Source organism: Leucoraja erinacea, chromosome 20 (genome assembly GCF_028641065.1).
Source record: "Leucoraja erinacea ecotype New England chromosome 20, Leri_hhj_1, whole genome shotgun sequence".
In the NCBI taxonomy this organism is placed as follows: domain Eukaryota; kingdom Metazoa; phylum Chordata; class Chondrichthyes; order Rajiformes; family Rajidae; genus Leucoraja; species Leucoraja erinaceus.
The window spans coordinates 32,060,599-32,083,433 of NC_073396.1; the positions used below are offsets into that span (position 1 = coordinate 32,060,599).

General features: G+C 41.7%; 1 protein-coding gene across 1 annotated transcript in view; it reads right to left on the reverse strand.

The window, feature by feature from the left end:
- The window catches only part of mapk8ip3 (mitogen-activated protein kinase 8 interacting protein 3), a 166,619-nt gene that overhangs the window by 7,856 nt on the left and 135,928 nt on the right, over positions 1-22,835 (reverse strand). Inside the window, 5 exon segments of the mRNA XM_055651804.1 lie at positions 5,363-5,401; positions 12,058-12,171; positions 12,763-12,934; positions 20,080-20,228; positions 22,100-22,167. Coding sequence (XP_055507779.1) covers positions 5,363-5,401; positions 12,058-12,171; positions 12,763-12,934; positions 20,080-20,228; positions 22,100-22,167 — 542 coding nt within the window.

The window sequence follows — 22,835 nt, forward strand, 5'->3', positions numbered from 1 at the left end:
GATGTAAAGAGAATTTACTATAGATATCACTAGTTAGAGAGCAGTACATGCAGTCAGTCAGGGAGCATCTCTAAACCTCATGCAGACAAATCTCATTTACTTTTTGTACAGTATTATTTTATAGAATGATTTTAAAACTAGCAGGTATTAAATAAATAACATTACTGTGAGCTTTTAGAGTTTTTAGACGGAACCATTGTTTAGGGAGATGAATGCAATAGGTAAAATGAAGTCTGAAATAAAAAATCCTCTGACGTCCTAGAAGTCAGTGGCTGAGCCTCGAAAAGTACAAAAAGCCCAATTTGTTACACTCTGCAAACATGCTCTTTAGTAAATGATCTAAACTTCTAATCAATTCTATTAGGTTTCTGAAGTTTGGAGATGCTCCCTTAGTTAGCATTATTTAGACCTGGAAGGAACACAAACACAATTGACACTACAGCCGTGAATTTGTCCTCAATCTTCACTCAGTGCTGTGGCCAGCTAGTCTATGTGGCTAAATCCTGGCCGTTTGCCCATAAAAACTGATCCAAGAGTAGGATAGTCTGGCAGGAATGTGCTTTGATGAAATTGTCCTAATAGTCTGGAGAAAAGAAAGCTCGCCTTGCATTTAGGAGTCATCCAAAAGAAACCAATACAAAAAGCACTGAGGGGGTTCAGGATTAATCCCAGTTACAGTTCAAGTGGAGGCATGCCTAATCACTGCTGTATATTTCTGACATGTACAGAATGTATATGGAGACTGGTTCATGTTTGGAGAATAATGGAAGGCAAGTGCCTCCTAACCACTTACACGTCTCATATTGGGATTGAAGCACCAAGGAACAAAATGAGAAAATCCACAGCATACAATCCAGCCTACAATGGAATGTATAATTGGCACTGGAGATGGCAGGGGTGGAAACATCTCTCCCGTGTGACAATATAACTCTGTCACCATTTGATTAATTATTAACTTTTCAAACATCATATGGGGTCTTCTTCTTACAACATTGATTTAATTTTTTTTTCTGACCTTTAAGGAAACCCTAGCTCACCAGCAAACAATCTCACCACAGTTCCCATTAATTGCTGCAGTGTAGCAGTATGTCAAGTCAGTTAACCCAAACCACACAGGTTGATCTCTACATCTAGTGGTCAAACATAAATACAATCTCAGCCAGGTAAATCTGCCATTGACTGAATCAAATCCAAGTAAAATACGTCACCATCCTGATTTGTCGGGTTAGTCTATTCTCAAGCTACACTTCCCCTGCATTTCACTCCACACTTTAGAAGAACACCACAGTCTGATTCCGCAGCCTTTTATCAACCTCCCTCACAGGTGTCCCTTCTGTTGTCCTTGAGATTGTCCAATTTCAGTCCCTCTTTTGTGGGCATGCCATAAGATCTTATTCCATAAAACTGTGGAGAGTTGTAAATCCAGACAACATGCATCCCATAAAACTAGCTATAAAAAAATTGTTATTACCCCGTACAGCCGCTTCCAGGTTGAATTCACTCATGAACTCTCAGCCTCCAGCATGGTTTTACATGTTTAACTATCTAAGCACTGAGTTCAGTAATGTTATTAATACCACTAAACTACCTTTAGGTTCAAGGATATCAATTGCTACTAAATATGTGTACTGTTTTGCATTTATACAACATCTTAATGCAATGAAGCAAAACAAATGATTATATCTGAACTATTCTGATTGAATAAATGACCCAGCCATTTGGTTTAATTTTTGATACTAGTTAAATGGAAATGCTCAAACATTCTCTTCAAATATGGATAACATCTCACCCTAGCACTTTTATCAAAGGATGAGATGAACGTCAATTCAATACAATACTCCTTTTGTGCTACAATGTAGATCACCAGGTAGGAGCTCTGTTTCATTAACCATGAGAACCAACACAACAGTACAATCCTCAAACCCAGATGCAAATATATGGACCACCAAATCAGCCTTATGCTCGGCCTATCATGAAGTAAGGACTCAAAACAAAAATAACAATGTTGTCCTCTAAGCGAGTAGAGCAATGAACAGCAATGGTGGTTGATTAAACACGCTTCAGCAGGATTGTATTAGTGGATAGGGAAAAAGCAACCTAAAGACTCAAGACAATTAAAAATACCTGCTTGAGTTATAGTTGTAGAGAGATTCAGCACAGCAACAGAACGTGTGGCCCAGCTAATCCACACTCACCATCAACCACTCTTTTACAATAATCCGACAATTATGCTTTTTAAAACCATTCTCCATATATTCTCATCAATTTCCTCTAATTCGCTCACTCACAGTGTGTTGTAATTTACATTGGCGCTGTTGACCCACCAACCCAGGTGTGGGATGTGGGAGGAAACCCTCACCGTCACAAGGAGAACATGCAAACTCTTCAGACAAGTACACAAAGCCGGAATTGAACCCACGACGCTGATGCCGAAGCAGTGGCTATTCCAGCTGTACCAGTGTGTGGCTCCACTGAGGGTAATAAACCAAGGGGTTATGGATCAAGAGCTAGGAACAGGGATGATTCTATGGCTGAGGTATTGCAGGGAAAGTCTGCTTAAGGCCACACTGAAGTATTGACTACACTTGCTCTTAAAAGCAGCATAACATGGAATGACCATAAATTACAATTCTTAGATTTCCTTTTTAAAAACATTCTGTATGCACCAAAATAGATTAGTAATAACTTTTATATATATTAGCACTATTACAGAAAGCTGGAAAATGCGCCAGACAAGATGCATTACCAATGAAGATTAGATAGTATTCTTGAGCTTCAGGATGAGTAGTGTAATATTATTACGCTAAATGGCTTACATGGCATTCTGCTTCAATGATTTAACAACTAATCTACTTGCCTCAAGCAATCCACTTGTTAAAACATTCACTGCTTGTACATTTCCCCTCAGGTATTCTTCCGCACTTTACACATCCTTCTATGCTGAAGCAACTTGTTCATAAGCATCTGTCTCTATCATCGCTTAGTATAGAACCAGCCACCTCGGGTTATCCATCAGTGATTGATTGCTCCTTTGTTTGGTATCTCCTAAATCCTGGACCGTAACATCGACAATTGGGTGCAGGAGCATTGTTTAAATAAATTCCTGCTCTGTAACACCCCAATGTGTTTCAACGGAACTACCATCTAATATAAACCACCATATTTGGCCACCATTTTAAGTCAGTAAGCTGTTCTGTGGCATGAAAATAAGACTCTCAACACCATTATTCAACTAATAAGGAGAGCAGAGGAATATTTCATTGAGTTTGAACCCCCTTGTATCACAATTACATCCTTAGCAACATTGTCAAAAACACAAGATTTCAAATGTACACTAATAATATCCCACTCTACATATTCATAGCTTAGGCCTCCCTCCCATCTCCTCCCCACTGCCTCTGACAGTATCACACTTTGTTTGACATCTGGTATTGGAAGATGTTTTCTCCAACTAAAAGTCTCCTCTCATCTCCATCTCTCTCATTACCAAGTGTTCAATTCTGAGCTAAACGCTTCATAAGTCTGATGTTGTATTTTGAAGCAAAAAGCTTGTGAGCACAAATTCACATCAAGGTCTCTGTCTCCACTCTGCCTCAACACGTCTGCAGTGTCAATTTTTATCTATGTCTTGTTTACGTCTAAATTCCCACTTCCTCTATTATTTGAGCTCAACTGTGTTACCTTTAATACAATTTACTCCTTTCAGCCATCAACCTATATTCTTGCTGACATATATTGACTCAGCAAGGTATTGACTATCAATAGCTTGATTTTACAACTTTCCTTCTTGATTAAATACAATCATGCTCTCGTCCCTTCTGGTTACAGATTGACTTGCCTTCAGCTGCCTTGGTCATAAACTCTGGAATTCTCCCCACAAACCCCACTGCCGCGCCATTTTATTCTGATCATTAAGATGCCCTCAAAACTATTGTGAATCTGACAACAGGCTTCACTTTGTTCAATGTTAAACAAAAAACGTTGAGTAACGACCAGATAATAATGTACCCAATAGGCCTAAGTTCACTTGTGGGGATGGGAAGGTGTGGCTAGTGGTGGGATCCCATTGGAGATGGGCTAGTGATGGTGAGTCCCTCCTCCACCCTAGTTGTGGTACTAGTTTTACTGTCATCGTGTTGAATTCCTTTGTCTGTATACACGTGGTCACCTATCCCACATTACAAAATGGCCTATTGTGTGCCATGCATTGCCTTAATTATTGTATATCTTCCATTCATTTCTCCTAAGTACTGTCTATATCTCTTGCTCCCATTTCCCCTGACTCTTAGTCTGTAGAAGGTACTCGACCCGAAACGTCACCTATTTATTTTCTCCTCAGATGCTGCCTGACCCGCTGAGTTACTCCAGCCTTTTGTGTCCGTGTTTGGTTTAAACCAGCATCTGCAGCTCCTCTCTACACATTTCATGTAGTGGCGATTGGTTGTCAATGCTGTGGATAAATAGTTCCAGGGGAAAAAAATACATGGGCAGGAACAGTGGACTATTTGGTACTCAATTCAACCACACCAATGGATATTTCAATTGAATGGCTCATTTCTCTTAATCAAGAGCTACAGCAAGAAGTAGAGTGTTCCATGGCTGCCATTAACAGCACCTGGCCACACGGCCATGGCATTTATTCCCTCTCCAAGCAGAGTTGCCATTCGATACATTTATGAATCACCCACACAAGCAAAGAGAGAACTAGTTGTGAGATACATGCTCTAAGTACTGTCAATAGCTCCAGTCCTTCACTACCTAACAATTATATATTTACCCTCCGACATGTTTGCTTTGCTCACATGCAGTTAGAACCATCTGGACAGCATAATCCTACCTAGATTTTGCCTTTTATGAAAAACTATTACTCCATGTTACTATAAATCAAATTGAGTTTGGTTTTAACTATTTAACTATTCTAAACATGGTAGCATTACCATAATTACTTTTGTTTTAAACTTTATAGTGATAAACATTAGAATAACCTTCAAAAACAAACTGCTTCCTGATCTAGACTGACCCATGTCAAATGAAACTTTTAGTCCATTTTGGATAAATTGGCACCTTGTAGCCAAGTCAGTCTTTCATGAAAATAATTTGATTATATTTTCCATTTTAGCTAGCAGAACAAGAATGTATTTTTCACTTTTAAATTCCAAGAAAGAAATATCAGAACCAAGTCATTAAAAAAAAAAATCCTGAATTTGCTAGTTTGATTTGAACAAAGAACTTATCACAAAAGTATGAATGTAAAATTCACAACTTGACAAATGAGAGGCAGGCAAGAGATGAGGCATGATGGAAAAACTGAAATAAAAAAAATATATATTACACATCTAAAACAGTCAGATGTTGAACTTACCCCTGAACCCCAACAGTTGGCCTCGGTGTAAAACTACAGCTGGAGGAGGGAAGGCAGAAGAAGAGATTCAGAGAGGGAAGAGTGGAGGGAAGGTCAGAAAAGCAGATCACACACAGCCATCAACGGGAGAACCTTGGGGTTAGAAACATAGAATCGAAGAAGGGCATGTGCACTATGCTCACTGATTAAAAGTATTCTCTCTGAGAAAGTAAAAACATTTCTTAGATAATAAACCTCCAAAATGCATTTTTGGTTCAAACTATTCAATAAGATTTTTTTTTTCCAAAGAATATCAAATTATCCAATATAATGAAGGAATTTCAATGATGTAGTTGTTCTACAAGGTATCATCGCTCTCGTCTGTTCTGACTTCGCTGGCTGTGGCTCTGGCAGTGGTGAAGGTGCTATAATGGGTCTGATCTTGGGTAAGGAAGAGCAATGAGCCTGGCTTTCTAGTCATGTGCAATTACACCTGGTGCATTTGCTCACGCTGATGCTCATGGAAAGCCAGGAACACAGCCTGCAGTCTAAGCCTTTTGGCCTCAACAATCCATGTTGGTCACGAACCACAAAGTCCCCAGGGAGCCACTAACCAAGGAGAAAGCAATTGTTTTGGAAGAGGAAAAGTGAATGGGAAGGCAGAAAACTTGCAGAAATTAGGAACAAAGGGGTATTACTGAACGCAGTCAAGCCTGTGAACATTCAAATAATTCCATCATAATACTTTCACTGTTATTCACTTCAAATAAGGATCCAGACATGAAGTTACAGTACACTATTCCCAAAACTTATCCAAAAAATAACTCACATACACCATTTCAATTACTAACACAATAATTTAAATCGACATTTCCAATGCACAGAAGATGTAGTTGGAGACTGCCAAATTTTAAGAGTCTTCTTCTTATCTGAATCTTATTTGGAATTGGGGTATCAAAGCCAGTTGCCTGACCTGACGTCTTGCACCTTTGATTTAACATAACTTTCTATGGTTTAATTAGTGTCACAGAGTCTTAGATACAGCACAAAAACAGGCCCTTCAGCTCAACTTGCCCATGCCAACCAGGATGCCTCATCTACACTAGTCCCACCAGCCTGCATTTGGTCCATATCCCTCTAAATCTTTCCCGAACATGTCCAAATGTCTTTTAAATGTTGTTATAGTCGCAGCCTCAACTACCTCTTCAGGCAGCTCGTTGCACATACCCACCACCCTCTGTGAAAAAGTTGTCCCTCCTATTAAATCTTTCCCTTCTCACCTTCAGCCTATGTTCTCTGATTCTTGATTTCCCTACTCTGGTTAAAAGACTGTGCATTAACCCTTTTTATTCCTCTCATGATCTTATATACCTTTATAAGTTCACCCCTCACCCTCCTGCACTCCAAGGAATAGGGTCCTAGCCTGCCCAGCCTCTCCCAAATTAGTTCCAAGAATATATTTAACTTGTAACCATTTGGCAATTCTGGTCTCCAGTGCTTGATCTCTATGAAGGATGAGAAACCTAGGAGATATCACAGTAAACGGAATTAATTCATCGCATATATTTATTAGAGATACTCGTGATTTAGACCAGAGATACAGCGCAGAAACAGGCCCTTCTGCCCATGCCAACCAGAGATCAACCCGTATGCTAGCACGAACCTACACACTAGGGACAATTTACAATTTTACCGAAGCCAATCTGTACGTCTTTGGAGTGTGGGAGGAAACCAGGGCATCCGGGCAAAATCCACACGGTCATAGGGAGAACGTGCAAACTCCGTACCAACAGCACCTATTATCAGGATCAAACCCGGGTCTCGGTGCGACAATGCAGCAGCTCTACCGCTGCGCCACGGTGCCGTCCGTGATTCCGCTGAAGCTTCAAATAGGATGAATCTCTCAATCCTCAGTCAGTTTAAATGTCAGTTAAATTGGTTGAAAGATGCAGACTCGTGTTTCTACTGCATTTGGTCTACACTTAAAGCATTGTCAAGTCTACAGTTCTGAAACTGCAACCTTCTAAACTTTACATCGATGTATTACGTGACGCAGATACGCCTAATATCCAATAACTATTGATTCTTGGTGCCAAGGTATTGCCCAGTCTTTGTTCATTGCTGATCCCCTCAGCTCCAAAGTCATAATTTCAATCACTTTTCACAAATGGTAACAAGCATGCCATGCTTTGTATGGAAGTATACTGTAGTGATTCAAATTAGTTGACAGTATATTAACTATTTATATGGTTGGCAGAAGGTGCAGGAGGGAAGGTTCAGGAGGGAGGACTTTAGATGCTTTGGGATTGGATCTGCACAAGACATAGGGCTAGGGCTAATATCATCGTAGACGGATTTGATGTCTTGTTTTGCCGGGTGTGGTGTGTTTAAGACCAGCCTGTCTGCAGGATAGTAAGCTGAACATAGATTAAGAGGGTATAAGAGTTGAGATGGAAACAGAAGGCAGCAACTTACTTAAAGAGGTGGAGCAAACAAAGGGTGGAAGAGAAAATCAGGCTGGCTATGAATGAACGTAGATATTTGAACCTGAATGAACAAAGTACACAAGGCAAATGTGTGAAGGACATTGTTAGCATCTGGAAATATGTATTTGGGAAGGTGCAATGGGGATGCACAATAAATGGAAAGTTAGGTGCAGGGGTAAGAATAGAAAAACGTTGGTACGTGGGTCCACAGATCTTTAATGGTAGAGATCCTGTCTAACAGTGGCTAATCTGGCTGACAGAAGATTTTGTTTTATTAGCGGTGACACAGAATATAAAACAATGAATGTTGTGATTAAACTGCCTACGATACTGTTGAGGCATAGCTGGAGCACTGTGTACAGTTCTGAACATTACATTATTGTAAAGGTGTATTATACTGTAAAGGATGCTGGAGAGAATCGCAGACATCAGGAATGGAACATTTTAGCTAAGGGGAAAAACTAGGTTGGCTGAAGACTTTTTCTTTGAAACAGAGATTAAACCATGAAGGGCCTAAATAGGGTAATTAGAAAGGACCTATTCCCTTCTGCCATTGGGTCAAAAAGCAACCGTCCATATGGCACCATAACTGGAGAATGAACATTAAGAGAATAAAGAAAGATGTTTTCAACGAGAGAATGATCGGGGAAGAAGTCCATCTCATAGTTAAAACATATTTTAGCGCTTTAGAAGAAACACAATTTGCAGAGCAAATTTAAAAGGTGCTCTAGAATATTAATAATTTATCAAAATTGCAGTAATAGTTAAATGGGTTGTGAATTGTGTTCCTGCATTTGTAAAGCTCTGTATAAATTTACCAGAGTCCAACATGCAACTGAACTGGCATATTTGACTCACATTTGCAGTGATGGTAGGTGCGATTAGGTTGGGAATCCATTTTGCAATTGACATGAACACAACGGGCCAAAAACACCAGCTTCTGTGCCATAAATGTTCGATAATATGATTGAGCAAGTCCTGCACAGTTGTTGTTTATTTTTGCAGTGATGGGATACAAAAGACACAGAGAGAAGAATTCTCTGCAAATGAAGAATCCTCCATCCTAAAACTGCACTATGAATAAATCTAGACCTGTGAATCGGAAAGTGCTTGGTGTTGTTCCGGCAACCACAGAATGACGACAGAAGGATTTCCCATCAAAATTCTCAAAAGCAATCCATTTGTCAGTCACAACCAGTCAGTATTGGTTAGTGCGGGCAGTGTTTAAGCAACCAGGAGAAAGTTAAAATAACTGTACGTTATAAAGAAGGACCATCATTAGTAACAAGAAAAATACATAAAGACCGCAAGCACACAATTATTCATCCAGGCAGATGCATGCACCCATGCACATGCTCACACACAAGAAAGTTGGATTAGCAGACTTTAATCGAATGGCATTCAAATAATCAATTACTTTCTAATCGTCAAACTCATACTTTTTATTTAATAGGTGCTTTAGAATATTAATAACTTACCAATATTATACTAATAGTTAAATGTGTTGTTGTGAATTGTGCTCCTGCATTTGTGGAGTACACCAGAGTACAAAATGCAACTGAACTGGCATATTTTACTCAAACAGGTTGGGTTCTGAGATTAGGTATCTTTGGTCACTGCGAACTGAAGTTTACACCAAACCTTACACTAATGGTCTGGAATTTGCTTTAAAAAAACACATTTGAATCATCCAGTGTTATTAATATAAAAGTGAGCAGCAATCTGTGACCCAAGTGAGCTACCCTGTGAACTGTGAATCATGTGCAGCCTTGCCAACATCACCGCTTCACCATATCCATAACCTGCCCAGCAGCTCTGCAGTGTCGCAGCATCTGTGTATTAACATTGAATTAATCCATTCATTTACCCGCATTTTTATTTTATCTGTTGCTCTCTCTATTTTTCAGTTGCATTAGTTAAGCAGACACATTCTTGGCTCGCTACGTTCAGCAAGATCCAAGATGCCCCTCACTGTCAGCTGATATTCCAGCAAACTCACCAAACACAAATAAATGTCCTGCTTCCAGAGGCTTTTAGCCAAAGATAACTACATTTTATTCATTTTGTGCTATTGCATATTGGCTACTTGTGTTGTATTTATTATGGTGAAGCGGTGATGTATTTTAACAACTTGAACTGACTGTTCAGATCAGAGTTGGCTCAGCTCTGATTGAATATTTAAACCCCGGGAGGTCGTCCCAAGATTGGCCATGTGAGTAAGAAGAGGACACCTTTCAGCTGAAGGAGGCCAAAAATTATCTGGTCAGAAAACAAAATAATCCAGAGAGATGCAACTCATTTAGGGAGGCGCGTAAAAGCAATGTGGCAGAATAATGATGAATGTGGGGAAAATCTACACTTTGTACATCCACAGCTGTACATCCACAGATAGCATGACAAGGAGAGAAGGTGTTTAATAAAGCAATGTTTTGCTTTATCAGCTTTGTCAGAGAGAATAAGAGCTTGGAAGTGATCCTAGAAATGTATTCCATAGTTGTTGACATCCACAGAGCGAGAACATGTACAATTCTGGTCACACTGCAGGGAAGGTGTGATTACATTGGCAAGGGTGCAGAGACGCACCCTTGCTGCTCAAGTGCCATTTGAATTGACTGTGTACGCCTGTACTGAATGCCACCTCAGCCCAGGCCCCCCACTCATCACAGGTCAGTCTTGCGTGATGGGGATGTGATGGAAGGAACTGCAGGTGTTGGTTTAAATCGAATATCTATAGACACAAAATGCTGGAGTGACTCAGCGGGACAGGCAGCATCTCTGGCGAGAATGAATGGGTGACGCTTCGGGTCGAGACCCTTCTTCAGACTGCGTGATGTGGAGTCAGTCATCCATCTGCCATCACCCCGCAGGGATGAGACCCACTTTCAGGACCCCTCGAGTCCCCCGACTGCCCACACACATATAAAACCTCAATTGTCACCCTGATGTGAGGAGAATGATAGCTATCTTCCTTGTCAATCTCCAATCCAAAATCTAATCCCAGCATGTGATGCACGCAGCATTTCCCTGATCGTCACGGACAACTTTAACCCAAAACTAAATACTGCTGATTTTGATGAAACCCACCTAGATCAGAAGTTGATCCATGGCCAGCTCAAAACTGATAACTTGACTTCACTAACACTGAACTTGTTACAGCTTACATGTTATTTTTAATCTCACAGTGAATCCTAATTTATTTTAGGCAGCCCTAGTTAATAGTCTATTTTTTTTTTTTTTTTAATTGGCATATATTATTTTAAAGCATTTATTTGTAGACAACATTTTATATTGAATAATTGGTTTGTAAATGAGATGAGATCAACTCTTGCTGGGTAACTCTGGGATGCACGGGACATGCAGATGCTGGGATCAGCACACCGCTGTGTGGTCTTGGCTGCCGAGTTGAATCAACACCTTCTGCTCATCCCAGCATATTCCCGCATGTAAACCTGCAAACTACTGATTTACATGATTTCAAAACACTGCAGCAGATGATGCCTTTTGATTTGGAAAGGGTCCTCGCAGAAGAACTCCAATGTTATCAATAACCTTTCGACTTGGAACTAGAAATGTATTGGCAGCACATTCTCAGAAATGTGAAAGGATGATATTGAAATACATATATAGTGCCAAATATATTCACAATCCCCAGAGAGGATAGAGCCTTCTCTGTTGCTGCTCCGGCGCTATGGAACACTCTGCCGTTGCACATCAGACAGGCCCCCTCACTGTCCATCTTCAAAACCAGTATTAAAACACATTTATATTCCTTGGCTTTTGACCCTGCTTGAGACTTTGCTCCTGTTTTAGTGCTTTCAATGTTTTTAATTTTATTGTTTTTACTCTCTCTTTTAATGTTTTTATTGTCGTGTAATAATTTTTTGTCCATGATTAGTCATGTACAGCACTTTGTTGCAACAGTGGTTGTTTTTAAAGTGCTCTATAAATAAAGTTATTATTATTATTTATTATTAGAACATTTAAATATTCAAGGGACACATCTGGAAGTATATAATAACAGGCCATAAATGCTGAAGAAGGATCTCGACCTGAAACGTCACCTATTCCTTTTCTCCATAGATCCTGTCTGACCCGCAGAATTACTCCAGCTTTTTGTGTCCATCTACACTTTTATGCTCATGATTTTATTGGAGGGGGAAAAAAACCCTTCTGCATTCAAGTAACGCTGAAAATCCCCGCTACTTTCCAAGTCAGACCGTAACAACTTACTTTCAGTCAATGGGATAGAGATGACGACTCCATTTCCAGTTCCTACCCAAAGCCGGTTTCCACCAATAAGCAAAGCTGTGATCCGCACAAAGGAGAATCCCAATTTCCCGGTTCCTGACAATTACAGTACAGAAGAATTAGTCATCGTTCAGCTCATAATAGCACACGAGAAATGTAATAAGTAGCAGTGATTCAATGGCACCTTAAATCAATGATACTTCATTGTCACACAATGTCACACAATGCTCACTACAGACTTTCCAAATCACGTACAGTGAGTGAAATGCTTTGTTTCGCACACCACCCGGTAAAATCACACTGCAGACCTCACCTCGGCAGCTCACAAGAGTCACCACATGTCTGGCACCATTTCTGCGGCATCAATTTAAATATAATCTATTGAAAAAAGACTGACGGGTGATCCTTGCCTAAATATGCTGCAGGTATTTGCTGAAACCCAGCCAATGCCCCACCATCCAGAGAAATTGTGTAGAACTGTTCTCCTGAACCCGAGATGACCGTTCACTGAAATTCAGGGGTACTCTTTATATACTTTCACTCATTTGTATCTATAAACCAGTCTAACTCCAGGAAACTAAACACATTAGTTTAATCATTTGGTTAATATTTGTGTAAGCTATGGCACAGGAATAAAGTCAATGTTTAAATCAGTAACATATTCAAAGTATCAGGGCAAAACCATACCTAACATCTTACTGACATAAGGTTCAATGTCAACATCCTGTAAATGCTGATGTGTGTGTGCATGATAGAGGCGCAAAGTGGAATCCAGGCGAATTGATATCCAGACCCCATCTCCGATCCATGCCAACTGGCGCACCTGGCTTTCCCTTCGTGGATGGGCATCAAAAGACTTCTGTAGGAAAGTGAGAGTTTGCAATCAGTAGATCATTCCACAATTGCAGCTCCTTCAAGAATGATATTGAGATCTTGTATTGTGACTAAAACCTTGACAACTTTCTCTCAAACATCTTGCTGCACCAGCATCAAAGAACTACACACTTAAACGCCCTGTCCCACGGTACGAGTTCATTCCAAGAGCTCTCCTGAGTTTGCCCTGATTAGAACTCGGAGATTTACGGGAATGGCCACTCGTCGGTACTCGGGGCTCTCGTGGGCATTTTTCAACGTTGAAAAATCTTCACGAGTCTTCCCGTGCTTACCTGCCGTTAGCGAGTCTTCCCGAGTACCTGCCGTTAGCGTTACGAGCCACTAAGAGACGTGTCCCGAGCTCCGACGTACCCGCTATATTCATTCTCCGTGCTTACCACGAGTTTGATTTTTTTAAAACTCGGGAGTGCTCTTGGAATGAACTCATACCGTGGGACAGGGCTATTACTGGAAACAAAATGGATTAGGTGATAGAGAGGGTTAGCCGACTTGGCCTTTCACCTCTGGGAACTGAATCAAAATCATAAACACAGGATAATAATTTTCCCTTCTGCCAGCTATTATGAACTCAATACAAGGCCATTTTTGGCAATACCAATCTGATTCCCAGGGCAATATGGAGTGTTTCTACAGTGGTAGTTTCGGTACAATTAACAAGACAGTAAGAATCTGGTAGTGGAAATCTCCCCACAAAGTCACCCAGCCACATCCTGGGCCTGACTCACCTGGTGCACCTGTTATTACCTGTGCACACGATTACACCATCAATGTGTGCAATGCTCCTCTCTACATTACTGACACAGACTGAAACATAATCTGCATCCTATAGCATTGAGTTATAACTCCCCGTAAAGGAAGAAACACTGAGGCCGATCCACAAGACGTGAATTAATGAGCCATGACTGGGGCATCACAGAACCCGTCCGAGTTTTCAGTGCTGTGTGTATTTGTTCCATTATTACTGGTCGCACAATGCTCACTACAGACTTTCCAAATCATGCAGAGTTCAGATATGCTGCACTTTCTGACTGAATAACGAGTCTGTGCCTTGCATTGGCATTGATTCACTCACAACACGAGTCAAATGTAGGCATTTGTGAGAGAAAGTGTACATAACGCACTGAGGAGACTTCCCACACCCACCCACCCCTCCACACCCACCCAGACCCCTCCACATTCGCCCCTGACCCCCACTGCCCAAATCTGCATTTCCCGCTGCTGCACAAAACTTCATAACATAGAAATATAATTTTACTCTGATTATATGTTTATATTCCTGTTAATCTATGTAAGGTGTCCTTGAGATGTCTGAAAGGCGCCCAACAAATAAAATATTGTATTATTATTATTATTATTAAGGTTAAAATGCTATGTTTAAGGCATTATTAGCTCTCAAGGGTTAAATTCACGGAACTCCATGACTAACAGGTTTTCCTTTGGTTTATAGCAGGATGTCTGAAACATCCACGTATAAACAACAAAAGATAATTTGATATTCCAGAGACAGTGCACAATGCAGATTTATCACTTCTGCTGCCGAAACACTTTTCTTTCATCTCAGCAGGGTCACTGTCAAAATAGGCTGCTTGCGAGATTGGAACACAGTCGGTTTCATTAGAAGCTTCTTCTGGGGATAGGGTTTTATAAAGAAACAGTAGGATGCATAAAATCAGGAAGCTGTGAGGCAGTAAAATGCTGCAAGGTGGTTGCAGAGATGGGGAAGGGTTGCAAAAAGATGGCCTCTGTCTTGTACCACAGCCCAGAATGTTCAGGACTAGTTAAGGGAAAGTCCAGTGGGATACAATAGAAAATCCATCATTATTAAGTCATTACATGGAGAAAAGTACTATTAAGTAAACCCCACCATAACTATTATTCTAACCTCCCATCTTACTGTGGGATTAAGCTGTAAACGACCACAATAAAACTTCTGAGCATCAGCCAAAAAGAAAGAACTTTGTTCACACAGACACCAAAGATAGACAGAAAACACTGGAGTAACCCAGTGGGTCAGGCAGCATCTCTGGAGAAAAAGAATAGGTGACGTTTCGAGTAAGAAGGGTCTCAATTACTTTTCTCCAGATGCTGCTTGCCTGCCACTCTTAACATTCCAGATTATACAAATTGATTCAGGGAAACATGAATCCACCCGCATAGCATTGAATCGCAGAAAGTATGTAAAGCTAACGTGGTCATTACTAATATTTTGAAAATGTACAACTTGTGTAGCTCCAGCAATAAAGCCTCTTAAACAAACTCCACATCACTCAACCTGCACTCAGCCCTGCTAGTTAGTGCGTTTCTGAAATTTGCCCGTAAAAGGCAGCTACTATTTAAACGGTACTCTTTCCAAGTTAAATCCTGGAATTGAACCAGCTGACATGAAATCAGTTATTTGCATAAAGCACAGCAGGAAGGAGGAACCAGGGATAAAGGACTGTAATGGCTCTAACTAATCCATTATTTTTATTCAGAAATGCGAGGAAGAAAAACGATAAAAAAATCTATGAATAAAATGAAATTATTTTATTTTCTACTGTTTTCTACTGTTGAGTCAATTCATTATTGAAACTAACTGGCGTAAAAAAGGAATTATTTCCATCAAACACATAAGGCGTAATTTTAATTTGTTGGCAATATATTTCCAATCCCGTTCTGTGTTATTGATCTAAGTTCCACCAGCATAGGTGCCCAACGGCCTGAAGAGTTGCATCTCTGGCTGTTGTGGGAGAAATATTCTGGGGGCACAGACAGAGAATTTAAATCTTCGCACCTCAGGTGAGATGACAAATGATTGCTGGACAATCATGAAGTGGAGAAGGGAGAAGTCTGGTAATTACAGGCCTGCAAGTCTAGAGTCAGTGGGGTGGAGGTTATTTGGAAAAAAATTCTTGGAGGTGGGATTAATCTACACTTGGAAATGCAGGCATTAATCAAAGAAAGCATGGCTTTGTGAAGGAGGACATCCTCTCTGACTATGATTGATTCTTTTTCAAAGAAGTAAGAACATGTATTTATGAGGGCAGTTGGATAGATATAGTTTACAGTAAGGCTTTTGACAAGGTTCCATGTGGGAAACAAGGGATTTCTGTGCAGATTGGTAGAGGGTGATGGTGACGAGTTGTTTTTGTGACCAGCAGTGTTTCACGAGAATCAGTGCTGGAAATCTTACTGTGTGCTCCATACATTGACCAATTGGCTATGAATAACATACAGTAAACCGTCATACAAACAGACCTCTATATAACGGCCCGAGGCTCCCCTTGCACTGCCCCCCCCCCTCTATCGCCAATTAGCCGATGAGCTGGCGCCACGTGGCGGGAGCTTCCGGCTGTGGAAGCAGAGAGAGCGAGCAGCATGAAGGCGGCGTGAGTACCGGGCCCATCCCTGAAAACACCCGCGTGTGGGGCAGCACGCTCTGTGGCGTCCCGTCCTGCGAATTCCTGCTTATTTAACCCCCACCGCTCCCCTCCACTGCTGCGTTACGTCCCTCCCGGCCTTGGGTCAACCTTTACCCCACTCACTCAATTATAGCGGACAAACAGCAACAACGGACACCCTCCCCCCCGCCCCCCCAGTGGCACTTTATAGCGAGGGGTAACCGTAATTAGAAGGTCCATATGTGGTGTGAAAACTGACAGTGTTGCTAACAGTGAGGAAGATGCCACTGGGAGAGGTGCACTGATATTGTGGTACATGTCTGTGTCAGGAAGGAGGAAGTGTCAAGATACCGATTCATGTGGCCTGATGGGATCTATCCTAGATGCTGTGGGAAGCAAGGAAGAATGTGGCTGGAACCCTACCGGAGATTTCTGCATCTTTGTTAGCCAAAGGTGGGGTCCCAGAGGATTAGAGTAGAGCTAAAGTCATTTCCTTATTCCAAAAGGACGGAGGAAATCGTGTGCGGGCGTGGCGTCGAAGGACGAGAAGCCGAAGCAAAGAAGTGGAAGCCAAATTACCGAACGGAAACGAAGCCGAAACGCCACGGCTTCGGCGTCTCGTCCTTCGCCGCCACGTCCCGGTACCGAGGAGAAGGCCTGAAAATTACAAGTCTATGTGCAAGATGTCATGATGTCAAATTATTGAAAAACATTCTATGGGGCAGGATTGTTGTTCACATGGTAAGGGAGGGGCAGATTAGGAAGAGTCAGCGTGGTTTTGTGCGGCAGAGATCCTGCAATATAAATCTGATTCCGTTTCCTGAGGACGTAACAAAGAAACATGGTGAAAGGGGGGTGGCGAACATGGTTCACGTGGACTTTAAAAAAACTTTCAACAGTCCCACGGGGTTGGCTGGTCCACAATGTCAGGACACATGGGATCCAAAGTTGTGTTGGCAAACTGGGTCCTAACTTGGCTTTGTGATAGGAGGCACAGACAGCAGTCGAGGTGCTTTTCTGGCTGGAGGTTTGTAACAAGTGTAATGCAGGGGTTGTGCTGCCCCATGTTGTCTGTCATAGAAACATAGAAAATAGGTGCAGAAATAGGCCATTCGGCCCTTCGAGCCTGCACCGCCATTCAATATGATCATGGCTGATCATCCAACTCAGTATCCCGTTCCTGCCTTCTCTCCATACCCCCTGATACCTTTAGCCACAAGGGCCACATCTAACTCCCTCTTAAATATAGCCAATGAACTGGCCTCAACTACCTTCTGTGGCAGAGAATTCCACAGATTCACCACTCTCTGTGTGAATTTTTTTTTTCTAATCTCGGTTCTAAAAGATTTCCCCCTTATCCTTAAACTGTGACCCCTTGTTCTGGACTTCCCCAACATCGGGAACAATCTTCCTGCATCTAGCATGTCCAACCCCTTAAGAACTTTGTAAGTTTCTATAAGATCCCCCCTCAATCTTCTAAATTCTAGCGAGTACAAGCCGAGTCTATCCAGCCTTTCTTCATATGAAAGTCCTGACACCCCAGGAATCAGTCTGGTGAACCTTCTCTGTACTCTCTCTATGGCAAGAAGGTCTTTCCTCAGATTAGGAGACCAAAACTGTACGCAATACTCCAGGTGTAGTCTCACTAAGACCCTGTACAACTGCAGTAGAACCTCCCTGCTCCTATACTCAAATCCTTTTGCTATGAATGCTAATATACCATTCGCTTTCTTCACTGCCTGCTGCACCTGCACGCCTACTTTCAATGACTGGTGTACCATGACACCCAGGTCTTGTTGCATCTCCCCTTTTCCTAATCGGCTACCATTCAGATAATAGTCTACTTTCCTGTTTTTGCCACCAAAGTGGATAACCTCAAATTTATCCACCCATCATGCCCATAAATCATTTGGAAGAGGATGTTCATCTTCTCTACATTGGCTAGACCAAGCAGAGGCTCGCCGATCGTTTCGCTGAACACCTCCGCTCAGTCCGTCTTAACCTACCTGATCTCCCGGTGGCTCAGCCCTCCCATTCCCAATCCGACCTTTCTGTCCTGGGCCTCCTCCATTGTCAGAGTGAGGCCCAGCGCAAATTGGAGGAACAGCACCTCATATTTCGCTTGGGTAGTTTACATCCCAGCAGTATGAACATTGACTTCTCTAACTTCAGATCTTCATCTTGCGTATGGCGTGCACAGCCTAAAGTTGTAGATCAAGGGTACACATCCAAGCCAGGACAGCATCAGTTACTGGGTGAATGGCTTTGATGCCACCAGGCAAAAGCCTCAGTGGGCAGTCATTCACGATGTGTGGGATGGTTTGGTCTGGATGGCCACAGTCGCAAGCAGGGCTGTCTGCCATCCCCCACTTATGCAGGTGATGGGCTGTTGTTACATGAAGGGTGCGGATTCTGTTCAGGGTTAGCCATTGCTTGCGATGGAGATCAAAACCCGGTGGTTTCACTGTGGGGCCTGTGATGACCTCTCCGTTGTTGGTGTTGGCATCTTTCCAGGCTCTGTGCCACTCAGTCTTGGAGTCAAATCTAACTTCAGATAGCCCTTGCTTTATCCCTCTATCCCCTTCCCCTTCCCAGTTCTCCCACTAGTCTTACTGTCTCCTCCTACATTCTATCTTTGTCCCGCCCCCTCCCCTGACATCAGTCTGAAGAAGGGTCTCGACCCAAAACGTCGCCCATTCCTTGTCTCCAGAGATGCTGCCTGTCCCGCTGAGTAACTCCAGCATTCTGTGTCTACCTTGGATGAGGATCTAGGTGGACTGATCGGTAAGGGCGGTAAACACAAACATTTGGGGAGCTGTTGGTAGCTAAGGTGGTTGTAAAAGAATACAGATGGACATGGGTCAGTTGGAAAGTTGGGTTACGTGATAGCAGATGGAAATTAAATCTGACCTGTGTGAAAATAGAGAAACAGGGATCTGTACATGCTGGCTTACAAAAAAAAAGACACAAGTGGTGGAGTGACTCAGCGGATCAGGCAGCATCTCGATAAAACATGGATAAATGACGTTTTGGGTCAGAAACCTTCATCAGAGCCTGAAGAATGCATACGTGAGGCATCGAGAATAGGTGTTGGGATATCATGTGCACCTATACAATACATTGGCACATCTGCACTTGGAGTATTATGTACATTTTCTGGTCACCACACTGCAGAAAAAAAGTGGTGATATTAGAATGGTTTACAGAAAAATACATGAGGTGATGGAGTAACTTAGAAGGTCAGGCAGCATCTCTGGAGAACATGGATAGGTGACATTTCAGGTCTTGACCTTCTTCAGATTGACTGCAGTTGGTGGGAGAAAGCTGCTAGAGAGGATGGGGCAGGACAATGACTAGTGAGAAGTGGATACAGGTGAGAGGGAGCAAGGGTTTATGATTTGTAGATTGTAGAAGTCTTAAAATAATATTTCTCATCTGAATCTGGTCAGGTTCATGGATAGGAAAGGGTTAAATGGATGACTTGAGCATTGACTAGCTCAAGTAGGTAACCTGATCAGTACAGACAAGTTGGGCCGAATCAGCCTTTTTCTGTGCTGCATAACTCTATGGCATATAGAGACCTGTCAGGAATAGAGAGGGCACAGAAATAGTTAGACAGATGGGTGTAGAGGGACACAAGGAGAAGCATTTAGACACCTTCAACACCATGTAAACAACATGTACCCCTCGCAACCTGTGACCATCACAACTTTATTTACCACACACCTACCTCAATCTGCATTGTTTTAGGCTGAATGACATGGATCTTGTTCTTGTAGCCGCACCAGACTTTATCATGCACCACGGCCATGCAACGAATGGAATGGTTTGGACGTCGCAGGTCCATAAGGTGGTAATTGCTCAGATCCCACTGCCCATCTGTCCGGAAACAAAAAGCATCTTGTTTCTATAACCGATGATTATTAGTGTGGCGATCACTTCTCCACAATTTCCCTTCTGGAGTAACTGATCTCAATGCTGCGCTCAACTTATTTGATAATGTACAATGATGCAGAACCATCTGATGTTTGAAATTGTCTCAATGAAAATTATAATGAATTCTGTAAAGCACTTTGCATGCAATCAGGAGACTGCCATGTAACACAGTCTAGATCTTTTAAATCGTAATGTTGATTTATTGACTAATCTTTACAGATGAGGAAAGACTGAAAAGGTAAACCTCTGACACAATTAGAAAACATGGAAAATACGTGCAGGAGGAGGTCATTCGGCCCTTCGAGCCAGCACTGCCATTCATTGTGATCATGGCTGATCATCCCCAATCCATAACCCGTGCCTGCCTTCTCCCCATATCCCTTGATTCCACCAGCCCCTAGAGCTCTATCTAACTCTCTCTTAAATCCATCCAGTGATTTGGTCTCCACTGCCCTCTAAAGCAGGGAATTCCACAAATTCTGGTGCAAGAATGACAGCAACGCGAGAGGCAGGGGCCGGTGGTCTGAAACGCAGCGCAGATACCAACATAACGTGCCAGATATTATATCATCAGGATTTCTCAACAATTGAATGGCAGATTATCAGTTTTTTCAAGGATTATCAGAGTGTTATTGCACCACAAATGATACCGATAACATTGCAGTTAGGATGTACAACGCACATAATCATAAAGAACGCAATGGATTTGCTAATGTTTCATTGAATCATTGATAAATACAGCAGAGAAACTGGCCCTTTTCATAAGTTATAACATAATTAGGCCATTCGGCCCAACAAGTCTACTCCACCATTCAATCATAGCTGATCTATCTTTCCCTCTCAACCCGATTCTCCTGCCTTCTCCCCATAACCCCTGACACCTGTACTAATCAATAATCTGTCTATGACTGCCCTAAAAATATCAATTGACGGCCTCCACAAACTTCTTTGGGCCCAACTCATCTATGCTAAGTGTGATGCCGATCGTATTGCCTTTATTATATTGAATAATATTTTCTAGCAATTTATTTCCCTTACTCCACCGACCCATTTACCTTCAAAGATTTGCAAAATGATTAAAAGATAAACATGTCCTAAGCTATTGCACAAAGAACAAAAAATGTTTAAAAAATATATATTATTTCCTTAAAAAAATTACCAAAAAAGATTTTAATGAATTTGGGAAGTTGGGTGGGTGGTTCGGCTCCTCCATCGAAAAGCAGTTTCAGCCAAACCATTTAATTGCTGCAAAAGTTTAAATTATCTACATGCTTGTATTTTGTTTAAATCCCTTGCATTCCGAGACAGAATTCCAAGCCAGGGACACTACTTCCAGCTCAGTCATGCTTAAGAAAGATACAAGCTCATTTAACTTTTGAAGTTGTGTCAATGATAAAATCTATGCTTTATCATTTTGGCAAATAAAACATTGTTGGCAGAATTTATAGAAATGTATCCATCTATTAATTCACCATTTGTGCAGCCATTACTGATCTAAAATCAAAGTATCAATAGAGAAAGTTCCAAATTGTTTAATAACTCGCATATAATATTAGACAGGCACAGATGGGTGAAGAATTACACACAAAGTGCTGGAATAACTCAACGGCTCAGACGGCATCTCTGGAGAACATCAATATAAAGGAGGGTCCTAACCCAAAACGCTGCCTATCCATGTTCTCCAGAGATGCTGCCTGAACCACTGTGTTACTCCAGCATTTTGTGTCTTTTTTTGTAAACCGGCACCTGCCGTTCCTGATTTTTACAAAGAATTATACAACTGTATTCAATTTTTTTTTAGAAAATGTACTCACCTTCAGCTCTGTGAAATATAGCTAATGTTCCGTCATTCAGAGCCACCAGAGCACGCCCTTTCACATGTCTACAAGCAAAATTGGGAAAGCAGTCAATACATAGTCTGTAGAGGAAGCTTCAAAAAGGTCTATAACAATTAAACTAGGAACACACTTAAAATATCAAATATTGTATCCCCAGACCAGCCGCCAGTTCCTGGATTAGGTCATAAATAGCTTCCTAGTGTTAGTGTTCTCCAGACAGTTTCTGGACAGCACTGGCTAGTGGCATCTTGATGGAGGCCTCCTCACCAGTGGCTGCAAAGGTTTTGGACTTCCCAGGTTCAAATTCAGAAGTAGAGTCATACTGCACGGAAATAGGGCCTTTAGCCCAACTTGGCCATGTTGACCAAGATACCCCATTTACATGTTCCACCTGCCCACATCTGGCCAGTACACCTGTAAACTTTTCTTTTTCAGATATCTTTCCAAATGTCATTTAAATGTTGCTATAGTACCTGGCTCAACTACTTACACTGGCAGCTCATTCCATTTATTCATCACCCTCTGTGGAAAAAGTCGCCACGCAGGTTCCTCCCAACATAAACCTATGTCCTTTGGTTCTTGATTCCCCAACTCTGGGTAAAAAACTCTGCATTCACCCTATTTATTACCCTCAAGATCTTATATATTGTATCTCTATAAGATCACCCCTCATCTTCCTGCACTCCATATTTGTCCATATGCTTCCCATTGA